Consider the following 26540-nt stretch of genomic DNA (forward strand, 5'->3'; position numbering starts at 1 on the left):
GGATGAGGGCCCTAATAGTGTGATTACAACCAAAGCAAGCAAACTTGTGTTTCAGAAAAGCAGATTTCCCACTTGTATCAGCATTGCCATTTCCTTTCTTGCAGCTGGCCATCCATGGGCAGGTTGAAAAGGCCAGGCAAACCAAACTCAGACGGTAGTCTATGTGTCAGCAAAGCCCTCTGCCTGTTGCAGATCAGATCCTAGCCCAGGACACCCCATTGCACCATGACTTCCACTACTGTATAACAACTCACATTTTTGTGTTACCACTTCAGCATGCACTTCTGTTCTTGCCCTTTTCTGGCTGGCTCTACTGCAAGACTTGTTTATTTCAACTTAGCTATTTTTATCTATTTTGGGTCCCCTCCCTTTGCTCTTTTGTCTGCTACTCATGTTTTTTCCATTCTTTTGAGTAACAGGGAACTAATTCCTTTGTGGGTAGTTTCCAAGAGGTCTGGTGGGCTTGTGCCTGATTATTTATTTATAATCTTGCCTGGCTATATATTTTATTTGGCAGTTTTACGTAGAGATTTGGCTTCAGTGTTTTGTATCTGTTTTAATTCAGGCCATAGAGGCCTCACAATAGGAAACTTAATAAATGAGCTAAAATAAATAAAGAAGATATTCAAATAGTTTCACACCACACATGGGCAAGAATAGAGTTCTTGCAATAAAGCATTTCAGTGATAAATGAATTCACAGGCTCAGACAAGAAGTAAGCATCTAAAGGTGCCGTTATCTAATGCCTTTCATCTGAAAGGACTCTGGATGACTTTATTATATAGCTTTATTTATAAAAGGGAAATCATAAAATAGATTAATAATTTTAAAAGATCCAGCATGCTATTTGTAACTAGTTTCTCATATACTTAGAAGTTTTAACAGCTTTTTGATGTCAGATGGTTTGGCATCCTTGTGACTGAGATATCCTGCCTCGGTCTTTTATGCTTGACTTGGTCACTTACTGCTGGGATCCTTCACTGACAAAAACCCTGCAGAATGGAGGAAGCAAACAACGAGCTTCTGCTACAACTCAGCTTCAGGAATAGCCTGTCTCCAGGGACAGATCAACTCCAGCTATCGCCAACACAGAGTGCTACCACTATAGACATGCAGTGGCTCTTGCAGCTATGTAAGGCATAACAATTTATCAGGGCTGGCAGCAACAACTCAAAGGAGACAGGCAGCCAGATCTCATTCCTTAGCATGGCTCATTCCTTGGTACCTGGGCTCCACATACGTACCACTCTGAGCAAAGCACAGTAATGAGTGTATTCTACAGCTGCTGCTCAGGTAACTGAGGGACAAATATAAGCCACTGGTACAAGCTACCTGTTTATTTTACTAGTTCTGACAGTAGTGCCCCACACAAAGTCCAGTCGTGGCAGAGTAGGAGCCAAAGCACTCAACTTCCTCTTAACACTTGAATAAGACATTAGTTCATCTGAGTAGAAATGTTGGCCATCGCTGGTCTAGATACACTGCACTTCTCACCAGTACCTCTGAGAAATGTGGTATAAAATGCCAGGATAATCCCTTGGAAAGACACCCACTGCTTCCAGAGACAATGACAAGAAGTGACAGGAAATTTCAAAACAGCATCCAGAATTATTAGCTTGCTAATAACCACCCAAAAATGAATACAAATTGGTGAGCAGCCTTCCATCAAACAATTATGTGATTGTCATGACTGGAGACGTTCCAAAAATTTTCAGCTAATCAAAAATCCTCAAAAACAAGTTTCTTATTTTCAACTTAAACTATTACTGGCTCACAGAAATAGAAAATCTGTGTCTTCAATTTTATCTGAAGTATTTTCAAGGTTTCCCCCCTTACTTATCCGAAGTAGCAAATGAAGAAAGCAGCAGACTACTTTCTTTCATTAGAAATACAAAAAGACGAAGAAGAGTGAGCAAAATGGCTTTTGAAAACTGTATTTTAGGTGAAAAGTTCAAATACTCTAGATCTGTTAAAAAAAATCAAACAACATAAACACAACAAAAAATCACATACCAAATAGAAAGCTGTCATTATAAACACACTAGCTTAATATTTTACATAATCTAACATGTTCCACTAAAAGCAGTACCATCCTCACGAATATTTTAAAAATAATAACCCAACTTTCTCTATTAATGAAAATTTTGATTTCAAAAGAATAGTAGCAAATCTATACTGACTGAAGTTACCCATGAGTGCCACAGCACAGTATGATGAAATTGTTATTGCTAAAGACACTTGTAAAAATAATTTAGAAAATCAGCCATCAACACATAGGACAGTGAACCCAAAAAAGCATTCTCTGCAACCAACTGGAAGTATAAAAGTTATTTAGAAAGACATTTTAGCCCCCTTTTTAAAGCCTCCTGTACATTTCATGCACCTTCTGTTGAGTATTTTATGGGCCTCTGCCTCATTCTGGCAATGTAAGGGCTTTAAAATGCAGCCTTAAGGGTGATTTATTTAACAGTAGCAACTGTTTACTCAATAAATTTGCTCCCCATGTGTATTCAAAACTCACCTTCAGTGACATTCAAGATGAAAAGTTAACACCTCAGAGTTATCACTATAAAGAGAAAAGATAACATACTTTTTACTGCTTTCAGAACAAAAGGAATATCTTTACTCATAAATGCAACAGTTTTTTCCACTAAACTCACTTAGACCTGCTGGAAATACCATGTTGGACAGATGATATAGGAGAGCAAACCTACATTAATCTACCTTGATTACTCATGAGGATTAAAAGCTCAACTCGATTTTTCAGACCGCAGTGGTATTTGCAGTACTGGTGAGAATACAGTAAGTTGGCTGATAAACTGCATTTCTCAAGCAATTCTGGAGTTAATTGACAATAAGAAGCTTCACTCCATTCACTATCTGACTTCCTTCTAGCTTTCACACCTACCCAAGGGAGTCACACTACCATGTTTCAGATTCAATTAAATGCCTGTGATTCTCAGTCTTAATAATTGCTGCCGCATATAAGTACCTCACAGAATTTTTTTAGAGCACTTTAAAAAGTCAAGCTCAAAAGGACAAGTTAGATCTGACATCTCTAATGTTACCATCAACAACACTGAACTTAATTATTAAAGCCTTCCATTAACAGGAATTATGTTATACATCCTCTGGGCATAATCCACATCCTTACAATTGTTCTGAAGCTCCAAACGGGTGATTTCTTAGCTCATAAATTGACTGAATCACAGAGAGCTGGATGTAAAACCTAGCTAAAAATCTCCTTACTCCAACTGTTATACACCTAAGTTTTGAGCTTTGGAGGTAGCTATGCTGTTCATCGAGGAATCCCTCAAGATCAGCTAGATATATACCAAAAAACCCCACTATATTGATGCCCATGTGCTGTGGGGTCAAATGATCATGATCAAACTCTGAAGATGAGTCATGAAAATTTATTTTTAAATTGGCTTGTGAAACCAGATTCCCAGAAGAACATCAATATTAGACTGACATGGGTAAATGCCAAGAAATGCTGTCTACCTCTGTAGAATTATAGCAACTGATCTTTTAATGAAAATTAATTGATTCATCTTCACAGTTCCAAAGATAATAAAATGATAACCACCATTAATAAGAAAATGAGAAATACATCCCGGTTATGGTGAAAAGCTATGCTAAAAAAACCCCAATTCTCCACAGCAACATTCAGCTGCCTAACCATGAGACTTTACTTTCCTTCATGCCATTCACTGCATACTTATTGCCTTCCAAAAAAAAGTAATATAGAACTTATTTGGGTAACTTTCCCTCATCCATAGGCACTGAACAGATGAGAATTCCAAGGAGCCAAAAAGGGGGAAAAAAAGTATGTACTTGGGTAATTGAAAACTGAATCAAAATACGTATGCACTGACACATTCAAAGAAATGAACCGGCATGGTAAATCAATTGCAGCTAATGCTGACATTTCATAACGTCCGATAGCTTAATCTTTCTATGTGATACTTAATGGCTGTCTGACAAATTGCTCAAGTTTTACAAAAGAAATACAAAAAACCTATGTGTTGCTCATGACATCCACCATCACTCCATAAAACGATGAGCAGGACTGATATCTACTATCTACATTTAACCAGGAGCTATTGAAGTTGTCATCTCTGGTTTGGATCACTACAGAGGATGAAGCTATTTTGACCACATCTGATAGCTGTTTATGAATTCAGGACATCAGAACCATAGGTCCAATCTCAAAGCCTGGCAGAAAGTCACACAGAAAAGCAGCAGGCAGGCTTGCTCTCTCTGCCTCCTATCCCCTTGAGGTACTCCTGTATCTTGCATCCAAACAGTCCCAAATTCCCACCCTACCTACCCTTCAGGCTTATACCCATTTCTAACTAAATTCTGAGCTGTTTCCCTATTCTCATGAAGGTTGCTATCAATTAACATGCAATTAATTACATATTAGAAGCCTACATCAAATTAGTAAAACCTTCGGCTTGAACAAATGCCAATAAAAATAATAATGGATGCTCACCATGTAAAACTACCTATTTTTCAGCAGCACAATAATAATATTGGAAAGCTTACAATTTCTAGAGAGTGAGTAGAAATAATACTAGAAATCCAGGTGCTACTAGTATTTGCACTAGTAATTTAAATATAAAATTTTAATAGCAAGGTATTTCTAATACTACTAGCAGTATTACAAAAGAATCTAAGAAACTAGAGTGACTTCAGTATTAAAAAGTTTTCAGATTTTTGTCCTGAAGATTACAAATGTAAAGGCCACAAGAAACTTAAAAACAAGAACTGCCCAAAACCATCAAGTTTAAAATCTTTTAACTCTTTGTCTTATTATTTTCAAACAGGAGACACACTTGCAACTAAACCTCAGTGTATTTCAGTATAAAAATCCCATGCTCAGAAACTACCTTGAAAAACTATCTCAAATTAAGTAATAAAATGCCTAGTGCATAGCAAGAATTTTTATTCTGTGTATATGTAACAAAAAAGTGCTTCTAGTTTCGTTTCAGTTATTGTCATTAATTCTTCATGCACCAAAAAAGGGGAATTTGTAGGAAAGAAACACTGAAAGCACTGAACAGCCACAGTAAAATCAGATATCATTTCCTTCAAAACAAAACAGATGAACAGGCAAAAAATTAGGACAAAAAGCTTACTCCTTCAATTAGTTTGTGAATCATGCCTATTCACAACAGATTTGAAAAACTGTTAACCAGAAAATAGGAATATTCAAAGGTCACTAAAAAAAATGCTATGCTCTCATTTAAAATAGTATCCTAAGTTATGGCATGTCTCATCTATTTGCACTTTTATCAAGCTTCATATGAATTTTTAGCTCAATAGAGAACATTTGTTTTATACTTTATTAAGTTAACTGAAACTAAAGCATGAAACATTAGAAGACTGTAAGAGGTCCCTAAATCAAATGGTTTAATTTCTTGTTAGTGTACTTTTCTGTGGAACAGAACTTTTCTATGGTCGTTATTTTTTCAACAGCTTTACTTACATGATTTTTTTTTTAATCTCACAATATATTACAGCTCTTATATATATGTAAGTAAAATAGAATTCTAGATGGTTTAGGTTGGAAGGGACCTTTAAAGGTGTTCTGCCTGTCATGGGCAGGGGCACCTTCCACTAGACCAGGTTCCTCAAAGCTCCATCCGACCTGGCCTTGAACACTTCCAGGGCTGGAGCATCTGTAACTTCTCTGGGCAACCTGTTCCAGAGCCTCACCACCCTCACAAAGGAATTTCTTCCTAATATCTAATCTAAACCTGCCCTCTTTCAGCTTAAATCCATTACCCCTTGTCCTATCACTATATGTCCTCATAAGAAGTCCCTCTCCAGTTTTCCCTCTTCTTTCTTTAGGTACTGGAACGCTGCTATAAGGTCTACCCAGAGACTTGACTTCTCCAGGTTCAACAGCCCTCTGACCATTTTTGTGGCCCTCCTCTGGATCTGCTTCAACAGCTCCATGTCATTCCTAAAACATGTAGAGATGTAAAATTCAACTTCTTTGTATTATGTTTTCTAGTCTTATGAACATGCTGAAGTTCTTCCAATCTGACAAACATGTTCTGATTATTGTTACAATTATGCAAAGCTGCAGAAAGAGTAATTAAAATAAGAACAAGACATTACGAAAATATTCTGTATGTACAGAATCAAAATTACATGTATTTGTCCCAAATGGTAGTTTAGGATCATCTGTTTTTAGAGAAGGCATCTCCCTCTCCCATTTCAGGGATTAAATGGCTCATTTTAGTTGTTAGCAGCAACTCAAGAACTTCAGGATGGAAAAGTGACCTACCCCTGTAATTACTGACACCTGCTTGCATGCATTAAACATAGTCATCTCCCTGGCCAGTGTAATCACAACTACATATCACTTCTTCATTCTGAGGCAACTAGGGGAAGCTGGCTGAGGGAGACAATTATTACACATACTCAGTGACCACAGAGACTAGAACTGTTACCACAATTAACCCAATGAAATTCCAGCCTCAGGCAGGGCCTTTAATAATACATAATAACATTGTGTCAAAACCTAATTTGAATCTGTTTATTCGACAGAATGACTTTATGGCAGCCATAAGACATAATAACAAGGTATAATTGGTTGCATAAGTAGTACGTATTAAAATGACAATATTCTAATCTAATTTGTTAACCTCCCTGCTGGATTTGCTTCTTCTGGAGAAAGAACTTGGAGCAGGACAAATTTTGTCATTATGAACAACTCTTAATTTGAAGCACTGCTTCAAAAGACTTCTGATTTCCCTCAAACAAGAACATCTATGTCTATGCCAATACATATTTCTCAATAAACAAGTTTGCATTTTTATAACTTGCATAAATATTGCTAATGTTCAAGAAAGCTTATGACATGCAGACTCTCATGTGGAGTGTGGAGTCTGGAATCTCTAAAGAAGATCTGAAGAAAGTATTGGGGGTATTATTCTAGATATTGGAATAAGTAAGAATGCTGGAAATGTAATGAAGTTTAAATGAAACATGTAGATGATGATGATGATTTCTCATAAGAAAACAGTAATTCCTACTCTAATATCTATGATCAATGGGGTCTCTCGTGGGCAAAAGCTGCATTGCTAAGATGACATGTAAAAAAGCATTTATTTTATGCACCAATAAACATAACTTAATGACTCACTTTGTACAGTAAAGCAATCTGAGCCTGTAACCATAACATCAAATGTTCTTCCATTTCATACACTTTATTCAGTATTGGTCCCATTTAGGTCATGAAGTATATGCCTAACATATTACCAGAACAAGAAGTGACATGTAGCGTCAAAATGCAGCCTTTCTCAGCCACTTAGTCCTCTGCATACTTTTAAGACACCTTATTTCAAGGAACTAAACATTTTGATCATCCATTCCTTACAACACCCTTTATTAACTAACCAGGCATTTAACATTCTCACTTCTCTGCAGCATCGTATGCTCCCAGAATACTGCTCAACTAAGGAGCAAGATATTTGTCTATTATCAGGCTCAAAAAACACTGCACAGGACCAAATTAGAATTAGGGGAAGGAAAAGAAGAAACACCTTTTCCTTATGATAATTCTAATAGAACTGCCTTGTCATATGCCTTATAAACTAAGCTCTCTAGTATGCAATCAATACTCCTTTTACCAAAAGCAGAGCATCAGAAAGCAGTTTCTTTGTATCCTTGACTGAGCCTTCTGGGATATCTTCACATGTGCATACTTTACAGATAAGGTCATTCCTCAAGGAAGGTCCTCATAAGGGTAGCTAGAAATTATTAATACCTCCATTTTTAGTATTTTGTAATCAAATAATCAAGACTATTTGATTCTCCTTCATACCTCTTTTTTTCCACTGACATAATTTTCTATTGTGTCTCTACCTGAAGAATGACCGTGATATTCCTTTTGGGGAAATCCTTTTTTCTGTGAAACTCAATCTCCCCTAAGTCTTTCAGGTTCAAGGCTTGAGAGCTGTCTCTTCCCTGGGTGGGAGAACTCTTCTGTCATTTTTTTCGCTTTACTCAGAGGATGGATTTCTTCTTCAACAGATTGAAATACTCCCTCTTTCTCAACTTCTCCAGGACCTCTTGCAGGTCCTTATGTTTGGCCCCCTCTTCAGGACACCACTCAAGACACTAACTTCAGGATGTCACCATACTGCTGATAATCAGCTGTCTGCTGCTGGCCATTGTCCTCTCTGGAAACTACATCTGTGGTACTGATTGCTGCCTTCTGCTGGCAGTGAAGGTCAGATCCTCCGCACATTTGCTCAGCTTCACAAAAGCCAGTGTCATTCTCTGCTTGAACAACATTTCCGAGACTGATTGTACTCCAGCTACACCTGTTCCTCCTGCACATATTCAGGTACATACTTATCGTAGTGTGCATCTGCTGCTGCAGGTTTCTTCATAGTTTTGCCTTATCTGTCCTCAATGAAACAGTTACTTGCCATTCTCTCATTTTATAAGCAGATGAGCCAACTCAATAATTAGGCCACTGCTACTTTGTGATTCAATTTCCTCCAGAAGTCTCATTTTTCATTGTCTACATTTAGCATTTTTTATCACTTTGTTCTAAGTAGGGCTGTAGATTTCTATAGTTTACAAGAGACTTATGCTCTGCAGCTGCTTCTAAAACTTTTCCAGCCGCATGGTTTGTGCCACCTAAACAGTTCGTTCTCTTCTTCAGATCAATGACAATTTTCCTTCCTAAATTCTGTTTCTCTTGTGAAGTTACCCTCACATGCAACAGCTTCGACTTTCTTCTGCATTTTAATTACCTCTGCCTTCTTACTTCAAGAGGATTTTGACTATGCTCTCCAACTGCTTGACTACTTGGAAAATCATCTGGATTTCTCCTCAGAAAAGAAGCTTTCTCCTTCCTCTAGCACATCAGCTTGTTCTTTCATTTTAGCCAAGCTTGAATGCCTTCTCTACACACTTTTGTATATTCAGCACTTCCTGCCTGCCTTCAAGAGCTGTTTTTTTGCTATTGCTTCACCAATCCAGGTGCAAAGAATTTCACTTAGATTTACAAATAGATTTCACAGAGTCACAGAGTGGTTGGGGATGAACCTCTGGAAGGTTCAAGCTCCCTGCTCCAGAAAGGGCACAGAAATGCTTGCCCAGGACTACGTTCAGATGGCTTTTGAATAATTCCAAGGATGGAGACTCCACAACCTCTCTAAGCTACCTGAGCCAGCTGCCCTCACAGGGAAAAAATATTTCCTGGTGTTCACAGGGAACCTCCCACTGTTTAGTTTGTGCCCTTTTCCTCTGTCATCAGGAACTGTTAAGAAGAGCCTGGCTCCATCTTTTTGCACCCTCCTTTCAGGTATTTATATACATTAATAAGATCTTACTGAGCCTTCTCTTTGGCTGAACAGTCCCAGCTCTCTCAGCCTTTCCTCAGCAGTGAGGTGCTTCAGTCCTTTAATCATCTTTGTGGCCCTTCATTAATCTCTGTCGTACTGGGAACCCCACCACCACCTCTCCCAGAACCAGATACAGTCCTCCAGGTGTGGCCTCACTAGTGCTGTGCAGAGGGGAAGCATCTCGTCCTTCAGCCTGCTGACAATATTTCTCCTAATGTCACCAAGGACACCACTTGCCTTCTTTGCTGTAAGGGTTACATTGCTTGCTCATGTTCAGCATTCTGATTAGGGTAAACAAAACCATATTTTCTTCATTACTAAAGTCATCTATGTACATATCATTTCCTTAAAATGCATATAAGGATACTATTTTTCAGCATACTAGTTTGTCAAATATTTCCAGAACTGAGACATCACAATAAACTAGTACTTCTTTTTGAAAATTCACAAAACTTTCCCCAATTTAACTTTATTTTCATTACTTCCCATAACATTTTTATTACACAAGTGGATTACTTCCCTTTAAAGAAGTTCCTAATGCAAAGAGAATACTGAGAACTCCCTCAGAAATTCACACATGTTCATAAAAGATTGCTATCAGAGCAGAGATGGTGGTTGCCCAAGGATAAGTGCCTACAAAATTTCTTTTGTCTGTCCTACTACATTCTAGCTGTAGTTGACAAGCAATTACTTGGTACTCTACGTTCCATTATATTGTGAAATGTTTATGGTTTGTAATGGGTATCTTATCTGTTCAGACTATCTGTAACCTGATGAATTCCTTTGGGAACGGTTTAAACCAAGGCAGTGTCCTTAATGATTATTATGCCTCAGAAATGCCACCATAAAACACAATTTCTCCACCATTCAGATGCTCAGTATGTATGTATGCCTATACAAAGCCTTCAGAATTACACACTGAGCTCCTGATTCAGCACCTCACTGTGAAAATGCTCATATTCCAAGTTTAGGTATCAACTGTCTAACTGGTGAGTAATCTCACCTATTCAGTGCATCAATAGGTCCACATCATTAAACTTTTCTTAAAGAAAATGCATTTATTTTCCTTGAACATAGAAATTATCATGCTGAACAATTGCTTCTATCCAGAGCAATAGAGTATCTTCACCCTAATTCAAAAACAAGAAATGCCCCTCAGGTGTATCATTATCTTAAAATATGCATGTTGTTATCTTTCATCAGTTTAACATGAATAAAAGCTTAGGGCTAATTTCTGATAAAGGTGAGCTTGATTACACTTCAAACTTTAGAGTAGAATTACAGAACAACAAATCTGTAGCAACTTGTTATGGCAGGGTAAACTTTAAAACTGCATTGATGGCCCACTTACAAATATAATTGACTCTGTTTAAAAGCTGACAACACTGGTTTCATGTCATATATTCCTTTTTTGCCCAAGTTCGAGGGTGATTTTCTAGATGCTTATTAGCACAAACCAGAAAAATTCTCATCTGAAAATTTCCAAGCTGATGATCCTTTGCAGTAAACAAACTGTGTTGCATGACCTACAAAAATAACTTTCAAGAAGCACATCAATGAAGCATTACCAACTCTCATTACTCAACAATTGTAGCAATATTGGATGGTTTGCTTCAAAGTCACACGACTGCATAAGAACAAATATAATCCCGTACCTTATTAAAAAGAGACTGCACTGAGCAGTCAATGCCCCCTGAATTTGAGAGCTCCTACAGAGGCTCGAACTCTGAGGCCATTGAGGTGGATAGTCAGACAGAAAGAGCCAATTCTTTGTGAAAGTAGAAGCTGAGTGTGGCTGGAAAAAAACAGTATCACAAAGAAATAAGATACACTGAAAGTGGTCGCACTTCTTAGAGTGAAAAAACTATGCAGAAGGTGTACTGGAACAGTTTAGGCCATACTTTGGCATTTGCATACCGATATAGGGCTTGGAAATGGGAAGCAGCAGGTCTGCTATTTGTCATTTAAGGGGAAAGGATCAATCCTTTCCAGCTTACTGCTTCATTTATTTTCTTTGCTAATTCTCTTAAGAGAAGGCTATAAAAGGCACTTTTGCATGCCATAGGACATGTGTAAGCTTCATCAAAAGTTGAAAAGATTGGTAAAAGACTAACAACAAGGTTTAAAATGCCTTTTGGCTCTTTTAATACTTACTTTAAGAAATTAAAGCACTCGAGCACCCAGACCAAGTGCAGAGCAGACAGTTCATGAGGGTATAATAAGGAACCTACATGAAATCCCAATGTTTGTCCTTTCTGAAAATATGTAGTCAGAAAAGTCTGGCAATACTAGTCACAATACAAATAGAACAGAGCCAGCACAGTTAGGCACAGGACCTATTGTCCTACAAGTCACTTCCGACTAATTCTGCCTCTCTCTGTAGCACTATTTTTCTGTAGCCATAATAGTTTAAGGACAGAGGAAGGGCATGGTTTGTAGACAGATTTAGCATTGTCTCTGATAGGAGGGTTGTAAAAACTAGTGAAGCTTTCAGAAGACAAGTCCTTCTTCAGAACCGTGTATGCCCAAAAGCTTGCCTGTCTTTTCCAATTACACCTAGCTTGCTTTAACAAAGAGATTGTATTTCTGCCAACAAATATCCTGTCTTCTGTGTACAGTGACAGAAAAACAGAAAAGAGGATCTGCAGTACCACTGCAGTTTACATCAGTGTATGTCTTGTACCACTGAGGCTTCTACAGCCAAAAGGCATCATCGTGGTATCACTCTGCCTCAAGCAGATATTTACACTGTTCACCAGTAACAACTGTTACAGGTGGGTCTGAAGGTAACAGTTGATACAATAGACCCATGCTGTCAAAACTCACATGCTGACTTGATTTTTCTGTCCAGGAATCATAATAAAAATTACATTTAAGTTTCAAATGCAAGTTACATTAAAACAAAGTTTAAACAAACAGAAAAAGTTTTCCAGTACTGTTTTTCTGTATTATCACCAGTGACCTACAAAGCAAGAAACACTACTGAAAAGGTTATTTTTTTTTGTTTGGTTTTTTTTTTAAATTTATTTCCCACACAAGCAATAGACTTCTGGAAAGAATCTGCTTTGCCAGATACATACAAGCTCAAAGAGATGGGACAGCATAAAGAAAAGCTTTCTTTTTAAAACATGAAAAACAATTCGTAAGCTCCTTCCACTCTAAAACAAAACCAAACCAAACCAAGAACTGTGCAGACTTCCATAACTAATGCAGTATGAACAGCAACATATACTGAATATTTTTAAAGGACAGCATTCCTTTAAAAAGGTGTAACTAATTCATTTGACAGTCCAGCTGAGATATGTTTACATCCCTATCTATTTCTAAATCCTGTGCTAAATGAAATGGTGGTTTTTTTGCAGGAGTAGACACGCACTTGGAACACTCAAATAATGACAAATGTAAATAAATTAGCAGTTTACTTTATGTTTACAGTAAAAAATGTTATATATACTCAATAATATATTCAGTATGTTACTTAATTCACTGCATCTGAATTTGCATATTCTTGGAATACTTTTCAATGCTTCAGTCCAGCAATTAGCATACTGAATCTTATTAAATATATCAAAGATGTCTTTTCAGTTAGCACAGTCAAAAGAACATGTATACGTGCAAAACATTTTTTTAAACACTAATAATTTAAGAAACATTAAGTGCCATAGAAATTGTTACCATCTTAATACACTAGACACAACAGAAATCATTAAAAAATACCTACAACAGCACCATCCAAACGATTTGATTTGCAGACATTTTACAACTATTTCACTGGAAAGGAAGATCCCTATAAGGGCCATAAAGATAAGTTTGGGCTATTTTCTAATTATCCTTTACAGATCCCCTTGAAAATCTCTCCCCAGAAAACTCAAGATGGATCAGATGCTGAAAGCTGGTGTCTCTGCCATACTACAAAAATTATTCAGCCTGGCACTACTAGTCACTCTAGGTAAAATACTGGCCCTGCTGAAGTGACCAGCTATTTTTCATTTTATATCTAATTTATTACACAAATAATAAGTCATAAAAGGAATGTGCTCTATTCCTTTTCAACAGTTTCCCAGTGCAGCCAAGGAAAGCCAAGTTAGGTCAAAATCAAAGAATTCAAAATTTCACTCTTTAATTTCGACAAAGAACTGCATTTACCATGCAGGGGAAGGGAAGGTATTTTAGATCACCAGGCCTCTGCTCCTTGACTGCTAATTCACACATTGTGGTACAATGGCACATCTTCCTGCCTTGTAACCTTTCTGCCAGAAGAAAACCCACAAAATGCCAGCTTCTGTCAGTTTGTTCTTCTGGAATAAATGGAAAGCTCCAAAGCCAGACTGAACGATGTGCCTCTGCAGTCATTCACATCTGCTCCATCCACTACCTACCCTCACATAGAGATGCTTTTTATCCCATGGTCAGAGATGCAAAGTATTCCACCTCCTACATGTAAAACACACAGTAGCTGCACAATTGCTACATAACACACACCTCCCCTTCCTTCTGCATCGAAGTTTCTTCTGCCTTTGATATGTGCACATTTAAGTTTTCATTTTTTCAGAATGCTGACCCTTATGTAAATGAGATCCAGGATTGTAAACGCAGTGCCAAAGTTAAAAGAAAGATCTATCAAAAAGTGCATTTTTTTCACCTCTTGCCACAAAATAAAGGGAATATGCTTATTTTAACTCCTGTAATTCTTCTTAGTAACTACAAAAAAAGAAATGAGGTTGTTGCAAACTCTAAAAACCAACCTTGAAGCAATGTAAAAACGTAAGTGTGGCTCACACTACAGCACTTTTAATTCTCAATTATTGTTCGACATGATGAGTCATTCAAATCCACCACTATAATATGCGTGTCAGTAATTCAGTCCTGGGGATTCTTCATTCTTGTTTATTCTGATATGCTACAGATATGTTATTACAGTCAAAAAAGTGTCCCAAAAGAAGGTTTCAGCGAATCTCTTCAGCAATCATAAAAACATTGCAAAAATACATCACTAGCATTCACCTTCTTGACGCACTTAAAAATAGTTTCACATTCTTGCCAAAAGCACAGTGCTGCCACATTACATCTTCCAGATTTTCACCCTAAAACTGAAATACAATATATGTACAATAAATGAAGCACAAGCTCAGCCCATGGCTTGCCGTTAGTTACACTCCAAATAGAAAGCATTCAGATTTTGTATTTTCACTCTTCCGCTCTGTTCATTTTGGCATTTTATACTTTATAATCAAATGCATACTGATATCGAAGTAGCATTGTATGACTGAAAAGCAATAAACTTGACTTGCCATCCTAGCTTTATCCCAGAGAAAAATATATATAGGTATAAATCACCACTTCTAGAAACCACACAATATAATATTCTTCTAGAAATGGTCAGTGAATCAAACAGGCTCTTAAAGTTTTAGGTCAATCACATTCCTTTGGGCACATTCTGTACAACCACATGGCTTTAATCAGACACATATACCAGGATATGCTTTCAAAATTAGCATTTTACATTACGTAGCGTGGTACACAGAAGAGACAAGGTTGCTGTTGGCTTGCTTTTCAACACTAGAACGAGAAAACAAAACATTTACTACTTCTTATGCAAATATGAGCAATAAATGCTGCTGTTCAATATTTTCTTCCAAGAATCTTTCAGCAGATGGACTTAGAAGGAAAGGTGTTTTCAAAAGAAAATAATCTTGCTGTCCGTTCAACTACATACCTTTAACAAGTAACAAATCTTGTATTACAGTTTCATTCCTACTCAAATCAGTAGGATCCTCCTATAAAAGGAGAAGCCTGGTGAAGAGTGTTGTATAACACATCATCTTGTAAGAATGAACTTTCACTTAAAATGATGCTCAAAAAAACATGCCAGCAGGAAAATCTGATGGCAGCCACAGACTCATCAGGGAAAGCTACTTGCACCAGAGCCACTTCTCTCTTCCTTCAGTAAGATCCCACCATTATCAGTTTAGTAGGGCCGTAGAGAGAAATAAATTGGCAGTCTCCCCTCTGGTCATTCACGTATTTTCTGCTATTAGGAAGATTACTTACAGAAACACAACTCTATTAATGACAAGCTTGACCCAGCATATTTTAAGGGCCCAAACAACAACAAAAAGATTCAAAAAGAACATCTTCCTTTCATTTGAGAGTCTCTCTCATGCCAATCACTGCTAGGTGAAAAGATGCACAAACAGCACAGCTCAATCTGCACAGCAATGATGCAGTGACCCAGAAAGAGAATCTAATGGTGAACTGAGTAAATGAAGCAAAACTCACCAAAAACAAAGGGCAGCATGCATATGGACACGCTTAACTGCCTACTTAACTGGGAACATACTTAAACTTATTCTCATATTTCCACATTCTGCAACAAGAATTCACATTCCCATAAACAGCACTTCCTTCATTGTTTCCAAAACATCTATTATGCAAAAGAAGAAAAACAAGTGCCCAGGTTCACAGAAAAGTTAGAGAACAAAATACCGAGAAACAAAAACTGATTACTCTATCACACATTTAAAAAATAAAATGAAATTTGTAATTGATAGTTATACTGACAACTAGGTATGGTTCAAACCAAAATGCTGGATTCAAACATCATTCTTCCTGAAAACATGGCTGTAAATTTTTGAATGAACCTGGTAAAAATATATACACGAATCTGTCTCTCATCTATACACACAAGTCTACATAATTTACCATACACTCACACACCTCCATACAAACAAAGCAATTATTTCAGACTAAGTATTTATCTTCTGCTCCCTTTTTCATTAAAAAGAGGATTGTTATTAATATTACACAAGAACCAAAACCACACACTTCTGAATCTTTGGTGCAGCTTATGTCAAAAGGGCAACATATATCAAAGGGGCCACCCAAGAAGTAGCACAAAGGACAAGAAAAAAAACCACATTGTATCTTTCATTTTCATTTCAGTACATACAATGTCATTCGACCCACTAACCCAACAGCAAAGCTTTTCAAATTCAGATTCTTTCCAAAGAGCACATCCAAACACAACTAAAAAGCAGAAACAAAGTTTCACACTTGCCCAAGACACTCAGTATGCCACTGGGCATCACTTGCACTTTCCATAAAGCATTATACAGAAAAAGAGATGAGTGCCAAGAAGATGATAAAGCACAGTTGAAATATCAGTTTATACCAACAGATTTATTCCTTTCAGAAAACACAAATGGAAAAGTTTTTGTGACATTGTAGTCAGAGCAATGCCTTGCACTCTGAAGTTACAGCATTTTACTGTAGGGCATCTCAGCATTTTTCTGAGAAGTCTCACTTGGCCCTTTTTCTAACAAAATTAAACATTTTCCTAGAGATGACAGCTATCTCCTGCCACAGGCCATTGCAGTTTACAGCTTCTGAAAAACCAGCAGACTTCAATTCAGCTCTTCTCCCACTCACCTGCCTTTCCATTAGTCTTCCAGGTCAAACTTTAGTACCGTGTAAAAGCAGTCAACTATCACAATTTTTAACTCTCTTAACATGCATTTATTGAATCCGCCTGGAAACTGGGAGGCATTGGGGAATGAATAGGCCAAACCAAAACCAAAACCATTTTCAGAGAACTTCTCCACAATCAGTGTCATATGCTTGAATTTACTAGAAAGACTCCAATAAGCCCCAATCACATTTGGATTAGTCTTAAGGTCTTAAGCCTCCATCATACCACTCTGTCAAATTTCAACCAGAAATACTAAAAAAATAAAAAAAAATTAAAAAAAATAATAAAAAAAAATCTATAATTTCCTTTAAAGTGTAACACACATTTTGCTTACCTCACTGTTGTGGCCCCTCAAATTGAAGTTGATTCTCTGAGGGGTGTTCCGGTCCCTCCTGCAATGGCTGGAAGTAAAAGTGACGCCTACAACTCCTCTGCCATTGCCTGTTGCCAACCAGCCTTCCTCATAGTACCGCCTCCTGCACACTGGTTTCTCCTTCTCACTTTTGGGGACTCTCCCTTTCCAGGAGAGGCAGAGGATGTTGGAATCGCTGCAAAGAACAGGCCCATGTTCCACTGCTGCATACATGCTTTTAAAATATTTTATTTTTTGACATACGAAAGTAATATGTCTAGTGCACAAAATTTAAATCAATTTTTTTTTTTTATTGATAAGACTGACCTGGGATAGATCATTGAAAGGGAGGAGGATGGGGTCAGTGTTTATAAATATCCACCAAATGCATAGTGAAAAATTCCTCTATAAAAGATGATGGCAGTTGGCTAAGAAAAAGTAACACTTAAAAAAAAATTCAGGTTCATTTTTGTTTTCCAGTCTGTAGAGTGAGGGTGCACTTATCCTTTGGAGAAACAGCTACTTCATAAGAGGCGCTCAAGAAATGGTTAAGTCATCTTTTTGCTCAACTTGATATAATCTTTATACAGCCTGAGATTCCAGTTTAGTGTAATGCAATTCCAGAGACAAAGAGTTGCAAATGTGTAGGTTTCAAGTAACTTAAGGCTTTTAGAATTTCCTCCAGTCAGATTTTCTTCAAAAGTTCAGTTGCAGAAATTGAAACACACGCACATACATATATATGTATATATATGACATTCCTCGTTTCCAAGCTGCCCTCTGGCATATCTTTTCCATCTGATGTATTTCTGCTGCTAAAGCTGAAAGAGATTGCATAAAGGGAAAAAAAGGCACACAAACCGTGTGAAACAACAGACCCGAACTTGTGCAGGCACTGGTGTGCCAGGCCAGTTGGGAAATCCCTCTTGATTCTGAACCGCTTGTTGGACTCAAAAGTTTTTGCAATCCAAAGCCAATCCAATTTTCATTGCAGCACTTTTTTTCCACCAGAGACCCAACACAGCCTGAACTGTTTATCACGCTATCTTGCCTGCTTTCCCACTTTTTGCTGCCACACACGAATGAAAAAGAACCCCCTCTTCATTTATAGCAGAATCAAAAATGCTATAAAGCTTTTAGCATTCAAAGTAGATAAGTTTGCCTCAGGTGAACCATGAAGTTCTCTCTCCTCTGAAACAGGCTAAAATGTCAAGCTGGCTTTCCTTTACTTTTCCCTTTTTTTCTGCTACAAGGAATCAAAGACTTTTCATTCTACCATAAAAAACAAATGCCAGAGTTAAAGCACATCAAGTAAGCACTCTTTCAAAATCTTCTAAAATTCAAGGAAGGAACAAATATAACCATCTAAAAAAGAAAGAGAAGCAGCATTAAAACTCTGACTTCCTGGGTTCACTATTTCTCTAGGTATTTTCCTTGCTTGTTTGATCGGATCTTTCCTTCTTGATGCTTGTCTACAGCACAGATTCATAGTTCCAGACACAACATTTGCAGCTGTACAAGAAGGAAACATATGAAGTATTCCAATCGTTTTATTTGAATAACATTTATGAGCTCAATTAATTAGTATTTATATCACACTAAGTGAAAAGGAAAAAGGAGAGGGAAAAAGAATATGCAAGTTTGATGACCTGGTTAACTCAAGAAGGGCAGTAAGGTTTGCTCAGTTCAATGCCCAGGCTTGTCCCATAGTTCCTCAACTTATTTACTTCTAGTCATCATTATTCAACATAAGGTCACGGTTTATTAGTCCATTCACAAACTATTGAGCCCAAAGCAAAACGTGCCAAAGACCATACATTACTCCTCCGCTAGAACAAAACCAGTTTCCTCTGCCCACTGTATTCTTCTGTTTCCCTCACAGCTATTGATTTAGATTGTGGAGGTTATTTATTACGCTTTTTCTGTGCAGAGGGTGTTTTTTCTTCCTCTTCTTGCAAACTTTTTTCACCCGTGAAGACCATGTGGAAAGTTGAACATTACTGGCAGGTGTCTTTCCATGGATTACTGATTCCTGCGCTGTAAAGGTGCTCCATCTGGTTCTCAAATTAATTTTCATCAATTGCAAAGCTCTCAGGAATATGCCAGAGCAAGTCTATGTGATGACAAAAACATGTGCGTTTTCATGTACATGCAGTGCACACAGCAATCTGGTACTCAGAGCTGCATCTGCCTTTTCAGTTTAGCTGTGGTAATCTTGTAAGATGCCCATTACTCAAAACTTGAAATCCCTGGATTCTTCCAACTCTGCAAGGTAAAACACACGCACACACACAAAAAAAAAAAAAAGGAAAAAAGTGAATAAAATAAGTCATAAAACAACCTAAAGATTAAAGGACTACTGTTATAGTAATCAAAACATGACTAAGGATTTTATATTGGACTCCTATAAAGTATCTATATTTCATATAGGTAAAGACATTATTCAGAAACACGCATATGTACTTGATATACACACGAAGACAAACTACAAAATTTTCTTTTCCACTTCCAAAATTCCCAAAACTTTGACATGTATAACTAATAAAATGTATCTAGGAAGGATACATTAGGAGGGAAAAAACCCCACAACTTTCTTTTGGTCACAGTCTTTGGGCCAAACTCTTGAAGATTTCACAACTTTGGAGTGAGGATAGGCAAGGGAGATGTTAATGACAAAGCAGGCACAGAGTTAGAACCTGACGCACACAAACAGAGTCACAGAATGGTTGAGGTTTGAAGGGACTTCTGGACATTATCTGGTCTAATCACCCTGCTCAAGCAGGGTCACTAAGTCAGTTGCCCAGGACTGTATTCAGGCAGCTTCTGAATATCTCCAAAGATGAACACTTATGAACTCTGGGGAACCTGTGCCAGTGCTCAGTCATCCTCACAGTAAAGAAGTGTTTCCTGATGTTCAAAGGGAACCGCTTGTGTTTCAGTTTGTGCTTATTTCCTCTGGTCCTGCCACTGGACACCACCATGGAGAGCCTGTCTCTCTCATTTAATTTCCCCCCATCAAGTATCTGTCACATTGAAAAGATCTCCCTGAGCTTTCTATTCTCCAGGCTGAAGAGTCTCAGGTCTCAGACTTTCCTCATATAAAAGATGCTCCAAACCATGAAAGTACAGTGCTAAACTTATCAGTCTCAAAGAGACTAGGAAGATTCCTCCAGGGCTTAAACTACTACTTTAAAGAGATCTAAGGTACTTCAAAATTAAATCTTAGAAGTTTGAATAAATACAGATGAATTCTAAAGACTATTCAAATCCTGCATAAGTCTCCATTTGAAAAAGGGGAAAAAAATTCCCCAAAGTCAGTTTTATACAGAAGAGTGTAAATAAAGTAGGAGAGATCAAGAAAAAGGCTATTGAGGATATTCCAGAAGTTGTATCTTAAGTGCACACATATGCACAGTTATTGGATCTATACAGTTACTGCTAAAGAGAGGTCATTTAAATTAAGAACTGCATTCATAACATTCATCAAAGATGTATCTATATTACATACAGCACTATACCTCATATTTCGTGTAATCAGGTACTTATTTCGGTGTAGCACTGATGCACCAATAAGATTTTTTTTTTAAAGGGAAAAGATAAGAAAACAAATTTATAGACATAAAGGCAAAAAAGTAGTTTACAACACTATGCAGTTAGATTACTTATCAGAAACACTGAGGTTTGGTGAGCCACTGCCAGACCTTTTCAGCAAACAAACCAGTTTACAACAAACTGAAGTTTTAAAATCATGGCTGCTATTAATTTCTTTTTCATCACAGCATGATGAAGATATGAGAAATGTCACCTAGACTTTACAAATTTCTGGTGCTTCTTGATTACAGACCAAAGAAAGTTCTTATAAAGGAAAAGATGCAAAAACTTTCAGAACACAATGGTTTGAAGACAAACTTCTGCACTTATCCCATATGCAAACTTGATCCTCTGAAGGATCAGTGCCATTAGTTCCATACTCACTCGCGTCTTCCTAAAAGACATCTGCATTCAAGAGTTGACATTTTATATTAGTATCATGTGTATTATGATGCAAGCCTTTACTAATCCTACAGAGAAACAAACAAACAAAAATGTTTACTGAGAAAGCAGAGTCTCTGAAACATCAGTTAAGAGCAGCACGAGGTAAGCATGAAACAGAATTGTTTGAACTGTGCAAGAACCATGACTTTACAAGTGAATTATAAAATACAGGTAACTATACGTGCAGTGGCTTTGCATAAAATCTGTATGCAATTTCTGTCCTTATTCACTGCGTATAAAATTAACTATTATTATTATTATTCACTGCATATAATTATTGCATATATAATGCATATATATTCACTGCATTACTAGTAGTAGTATTCACTGCATATAAAATTAACAAGTTTGAGAAAAGGATTTGTGTGTATCTTGACCAATAACCCTCTCTCACCTAAATTTCATTTACCATCACTTTCAAGATTAGACAAAACAAAGGCTTCTCCTCTTAAAAGTACTCTGACTGCATAAGAAATGCTGGACAGGAAGAGATGAAAATCTAAAATAACTACAAAAGGAATAAAGTCAGTCATTATTCAAACACCTTTCTCAATATGATATAACCTTCAAGAATATTCCACCTTTAAATCACTGAGGGTCAACACTTCCTTTATGGTGTACTTATATTCAGACACAAGAAAAAAAACACTTTTAAGACTGCAGTGTCAAACACTCAAAATACATATGTTATATATTAAGACTTAACTCCTTCCATTTCCCTCTCCTTCATTTCCACCCACTCTGTATTTCCTAAGAAATAACCTAATTAAAAGATACCAATGCTAGTGTTCCCTCAAGAAAATCAGTAATTTAGACTCCCCTTCTTGTGTCATTACAGCCATCCCACAGTTCTGCTCCTTTCCATATGTTGAAATCAAGCTTCTTGTCTTGTTTTTCCCCCACCAAGAAACACCATGTCTTCTAACTCTATTGTAAAGCAGGTGTAAGAGCAGAGGATAAAAAGCAATATAGAAGAACTAGGTGTTACTTGCACAATCTTACCACTACTGCAAATTCAGTTCGGGTTCCCCATAATAAAAAGAACTTGGTCTTCCAGTGGCAACTCATCCAAACTAAATTTTTAACTGCAGATTTTTTTATAACCAAACTTTATGCATCTTTCCTTTCAGAGCAATGCAAGGGCTAATCACAGAAGTACAATGTTTTCTGGTAATTTTTTTCTAACGCTATTTGGACACTAAATATCAATACATCGTAGTTACCTACCTTTACTCTCACTTAAAGGGTAACTAAAAACACCTTTGCTCTGGATTCTCCCTTCAACAAAGGGAGATGATATTTGAACTCATCCTCTAATACTGTGTTTAGTCTATGCCTAGTGATATAAAACTCTTCTTAAGTACAGACACCTAATGAGACAAAAACATTAGACCTGTAACACAGGAAAGTAGGATCCACGAGTATTTTATCTCATTTTGCTTTAAAAGCATAGCTCTTCGCCAATGCAAAACCCAGCAGCAAGTTATGTTTCTGCAGTACAGAAAATTTAGGTATTAATTTTTAAAAATTAGCTTTCACACTGTAATGTCAATATTTAACTCATCATTTTTATCTCCTGTTTCCATTAACTTATATAAAAAGTGTGTTAAGCCACTGTTGGAGAACCAGAAAAATATTTGCTTGATCGCTTGCACCTTTCATTGGGGTGTCTCTTTTGTTGACAGAAGGAAGTCATGCATAGCCAAATGTACCAATACCTCAGCAAGATCTTCAGCATTTTATGTTTATTCAAAACATAAATATTTTTTAATAGCTCAAGTTTCAATAGTTCAAGGCTCCAGAGCAAGTATGTGAAGGTAAGGATAAAAGGGGCCTGGGAAGGGAAGGAAAGCAAAGAAGGAAAACTGAAGTGAGTTCACACTATTTCTACATTATTATCTTAAAAAAGTCAAACCAAAAAAGAACTCACAGTCTGCTTTTGGAAGATTCTGACTGCCCAAACTCCTTAAGGAAACAAATATAAGCTGAAGAGTCTTTGAAAATATTTCAGGACTTTTCAGCATAACCAGATTTCCTTCCTGTCAAACCTGCACGAGGTCAAGGGAAACTGTAGTTTTCCCTCCCTTTATAGTCTAAGAAGAAAAAAGTGCACACCAGTATCCCTGAAGATAGCAAGAGGTTTTAAAAGTGCTGGTCACAATTGGTTCAGCACAAGCTGATGGCAGATGATCCCACCAGCTATCAAATGGTGACTGTGGAAGCAACCATCAAGGTTACTACTGAAAACTACATTACAAAATTGGCACACTATGTAATATAGTTACTATATTACAGGCTAAATACTATAGAGCTAGAAGCTGATAAGATGATACAATTTCTTGTTTATTTAGTCCAACTTATAAAGTAACATAAATTATTAAATAATCCTATCCAAAAAGAAAAAAAATTATTTAACAAAACTAAATACTTAATTCCTAAAAAGCCTGAAGATAACTCATTTGGAGGTAAAAGATTTTTTTTCCATTAAAAACAGGCTAATTCCATAGGGAGAAAATGTAATTTTGACCTGAATAGGTACTAGTTTTCCTCTTCTTTCATTCATATCTTCTATTTATCTTTGGTTTATTCACCTTCCATTGTGGCATAACTCTTTGAGGTCAACACATTTCTTGCACATTACACAGCAAGACAAAATTAATTTGGAGGACGTGATTGTAAATAAACACCAATAAGCTAAATAATGGATGTAAAAAATGTTCTTTACTCCAAGAAAAAAATGAAGGAAGAGTGGAGAGGAAAAAGAAGTTAGAAGATGCTTGATTTTTGTTCCGTTTTTCTTTAATCATTTTCTCTCTACAATATTTGTCCTTGTGTAATTCTAGAAGCTCTTTCCCTACTTGGGGACAGCTGCATGGCCTGGGCAAGACAGTCAGTCAGTCGTTAATCAGAGATGTAAAAAGACCTGTAACTGCAGCATAGCTGCCCAGAAACAAATAAGCAGCAAAGGTGTAATGCCAAGCACTGTGATGTTAACTGCCAGCCCATTAATACAGACACTGTAATGTTAGTTATGTGAACCTATATATCCTTAAGCAAATAAAACTGACAAAAATTATTTGCTGGCATATTGAAAGAAGTGAAGCTTGTATCAGTGGCTGTTCAGCAGACATTCATTGTGAGTATTGACAAAATTTATCTCATTGCAATACTCTGACAAACTTAAAACCATCTCCTCCCCAAATTACACTCTCTGAGAAGTGAAAATAAAAAAGAGTAGTAGCTGATTGGCATTTCTGATGTGCTGAATGACTCTCCTGGGTCCTTGTAATAGCAGAGAAGGCAATATATGCATGTAGCATACATTGTTTAAAGTGCAAGATCTTTTTCATGTATAGTTCTTATACGAAAAATAAAGGAAATATTTGTATGATTTCTAGAACTATTATATATACTGCACTTTCAATTCTTGACGCTACACCATCAGATTAAATGGTAGTTAAATTAAAAAGTATTTAGAAGTAATATGCAATAAACAATTTTAAAATGCCTTCAGGAAAATATTTTTCAAGAAAAACAACAAAGGTCTTTAAGCAAACTGTAAGAAACCATTAATTGTGAGTTGCCAAATTTATATACATTCTCCAAAAGGCGGAGGCCTGAAGACATGAAATACAGCAGATTGTTAAACACCCTGTCTATGGAAGAAGTGAGGTAAATAGTTACACTGTTCACAGGGAAAAGAAGTTAGAAAAAGTAAAACAGATTCAGCCTCAAATCTAAGGATATTTGAGATACCAGAACTTGCAAAAGCATGCAAGAGAGAACAACATCCAATTTGTTGTTGTTGTGTTTTGGTTTTGTTTTGAAACCCTTTCTCTAACAACAATATACTTTTTGATGAATAAATAATATATCCACTTGTGGAAGAACTGATGCAAGTCCCTTTAATCAGTTACTGGTCAAACATGCTCATGGGAAATTTCTGAGTCAAATAATGCTAGATCTGTTATGCTTATATGGCAGGGAAGCAAACCAGAAAAATAACTGAAGGCTAGACTTCAAAATACAAAGCTTTCAGCTGTAAGACAAAGCAGAAGCTCCCATAGCTCTGATCATTTCTTCCTCAACCCCGAACACAGCACACTATGCCCTTCACTTAAGCCAGAATGATCACTCAAGGTGCTACAGTCTGAACTACATCAGAGAAATTGTCCAAATAAAAATTTTAGAAACAAAGATTTGTAACAGCTTAACCAATATATATCTGGTTTGCTAGATCAGCCACACTCTCAGCTTCCCTTGTGACAAACCATACCCTCTAGCCCCTTCTAACACAAGGTACCAGCACTCTTTCAATCGTGCAGTTCAGGAAGCTCATCTTGCCAAAAAACTTAAATTTGCCTCCAAATTGCCTCTAAAAACAGCAACTGATTTTAAGAGAGTTTCCCTTAGTGAACTCACCATGCATATGCAACAACACTATTGCCAATGCAAGAAAGGGGTTGGGAGGTGTGGCTGGAGATTTTAATCAGTTTGAACTGTGCCCAAAACCTTTTGGTTTTTTATTTTGAATCAACCCCTGACACAGCCCCAGTGCTGTCCCACATTCAGCTGCACTGGCAAATTGGAAAAGGAGGAGCTGTACAATGCAAGTGAGAAACAGAAGGAACAAGTACCTGCAACTAGTATTGCCACCTGAAGGTTACTGATGACAAAGTCTGGGTACAGAATATTTCTGGACTCAGGGGTTTGTCCTCAGAAAAGAAGGAAGCAAAGTTTTTCTCTTGAGGATGAATTTGAGATGACTACCAAAATGTCCTGGAGCCAAAGCCACCCATCAGCCATGAAAATACGCCTCATTTTCAAATAAACAGAGGTGAGCAGAAATACTTCAGACAGATTTTGAAAGGCCTGTCTCGGAAAATAAAATATACGATTATCATATACTAGTCTTTTAAACAAATTAGAGATTCACACCACTGAAACTTTAGAGATTCAAAGAAATGTGAAGTGTGACCAAGAAATTCCTTTCACTTGAAAGTGTCAATCTTCTCTCGCAAGAAAGGGTTGCAATCCTCACAGCACAGAGAACACTTAGACAATGTATACTTCACCAGACACTTCCTTAAAAAGCGGCAACAACTGTGCCTCTCTAATGACATGCAAAGTTCTTCAAGGGAGGGAGCCCCAGGTTTCACCATCTCTTTTCCATCGAACTGATTGCACTGACCTTGCCTGTAATTACAGAGCGATTTCTTCCCCGTAGGAACATTCTGCAGCCTGCAAACATCCCTCGAGCCTGCAGTTCCAGCTAGTTCCTAATTATCTCCAATATCTACCCATAGGC

General features: G+C 37.1%; 1 protein-coding gene across 8 annotated transcripts in view; it reads right to left on the reverse strand.

The window, feature by feature from the left end:
• Positions 1-26540, reverse strand: part of TULP4 (TUB like protein 4) — a 154828-nt gene that overhangs the window by 106378 nt on the left and 21910 nt on the right. For 3 of the 8 annotated variants that reach the window (XM_051801546.1, XM_051801547.1, XM_051801541.1), the window contains exon 2: positions 17180-19462. In XM_051801546.1, coding sequence (XP_051657506.1) covers positions 17180-17431 — 252 coding nt within the window. In that variant the 5' untranslated portion in view covers positions 17432-19462. Of the gene's footprint in view, positions 1-2521; positions 2691-17179; positions 19463-21172; positions 21259-22459; positions 22603-22822; positions 23067-26540 lie in introns of those variants that run through there. The other 5 variants (XM_051801544.1, XM_051801542.1, XM_051801545.1 and 2 more) reach the window with 5 other exon arrangements.

Source organism: Manacus candei, unplaced genomic scaffold (genome assembly GCF_025592945.1).
Source record: "Manacus candei isolate 608988 ecotype Guabito, Panama unplaced genomic scaffold, ASM2559294v1 h1tg000052l, whole genome shotgun sequence".
Lineage (NCBI taxonomy): Eukaryota > Metazoa > Chordata > Aves > Passeriformes > Pipridae > Manacus > Manacus candei.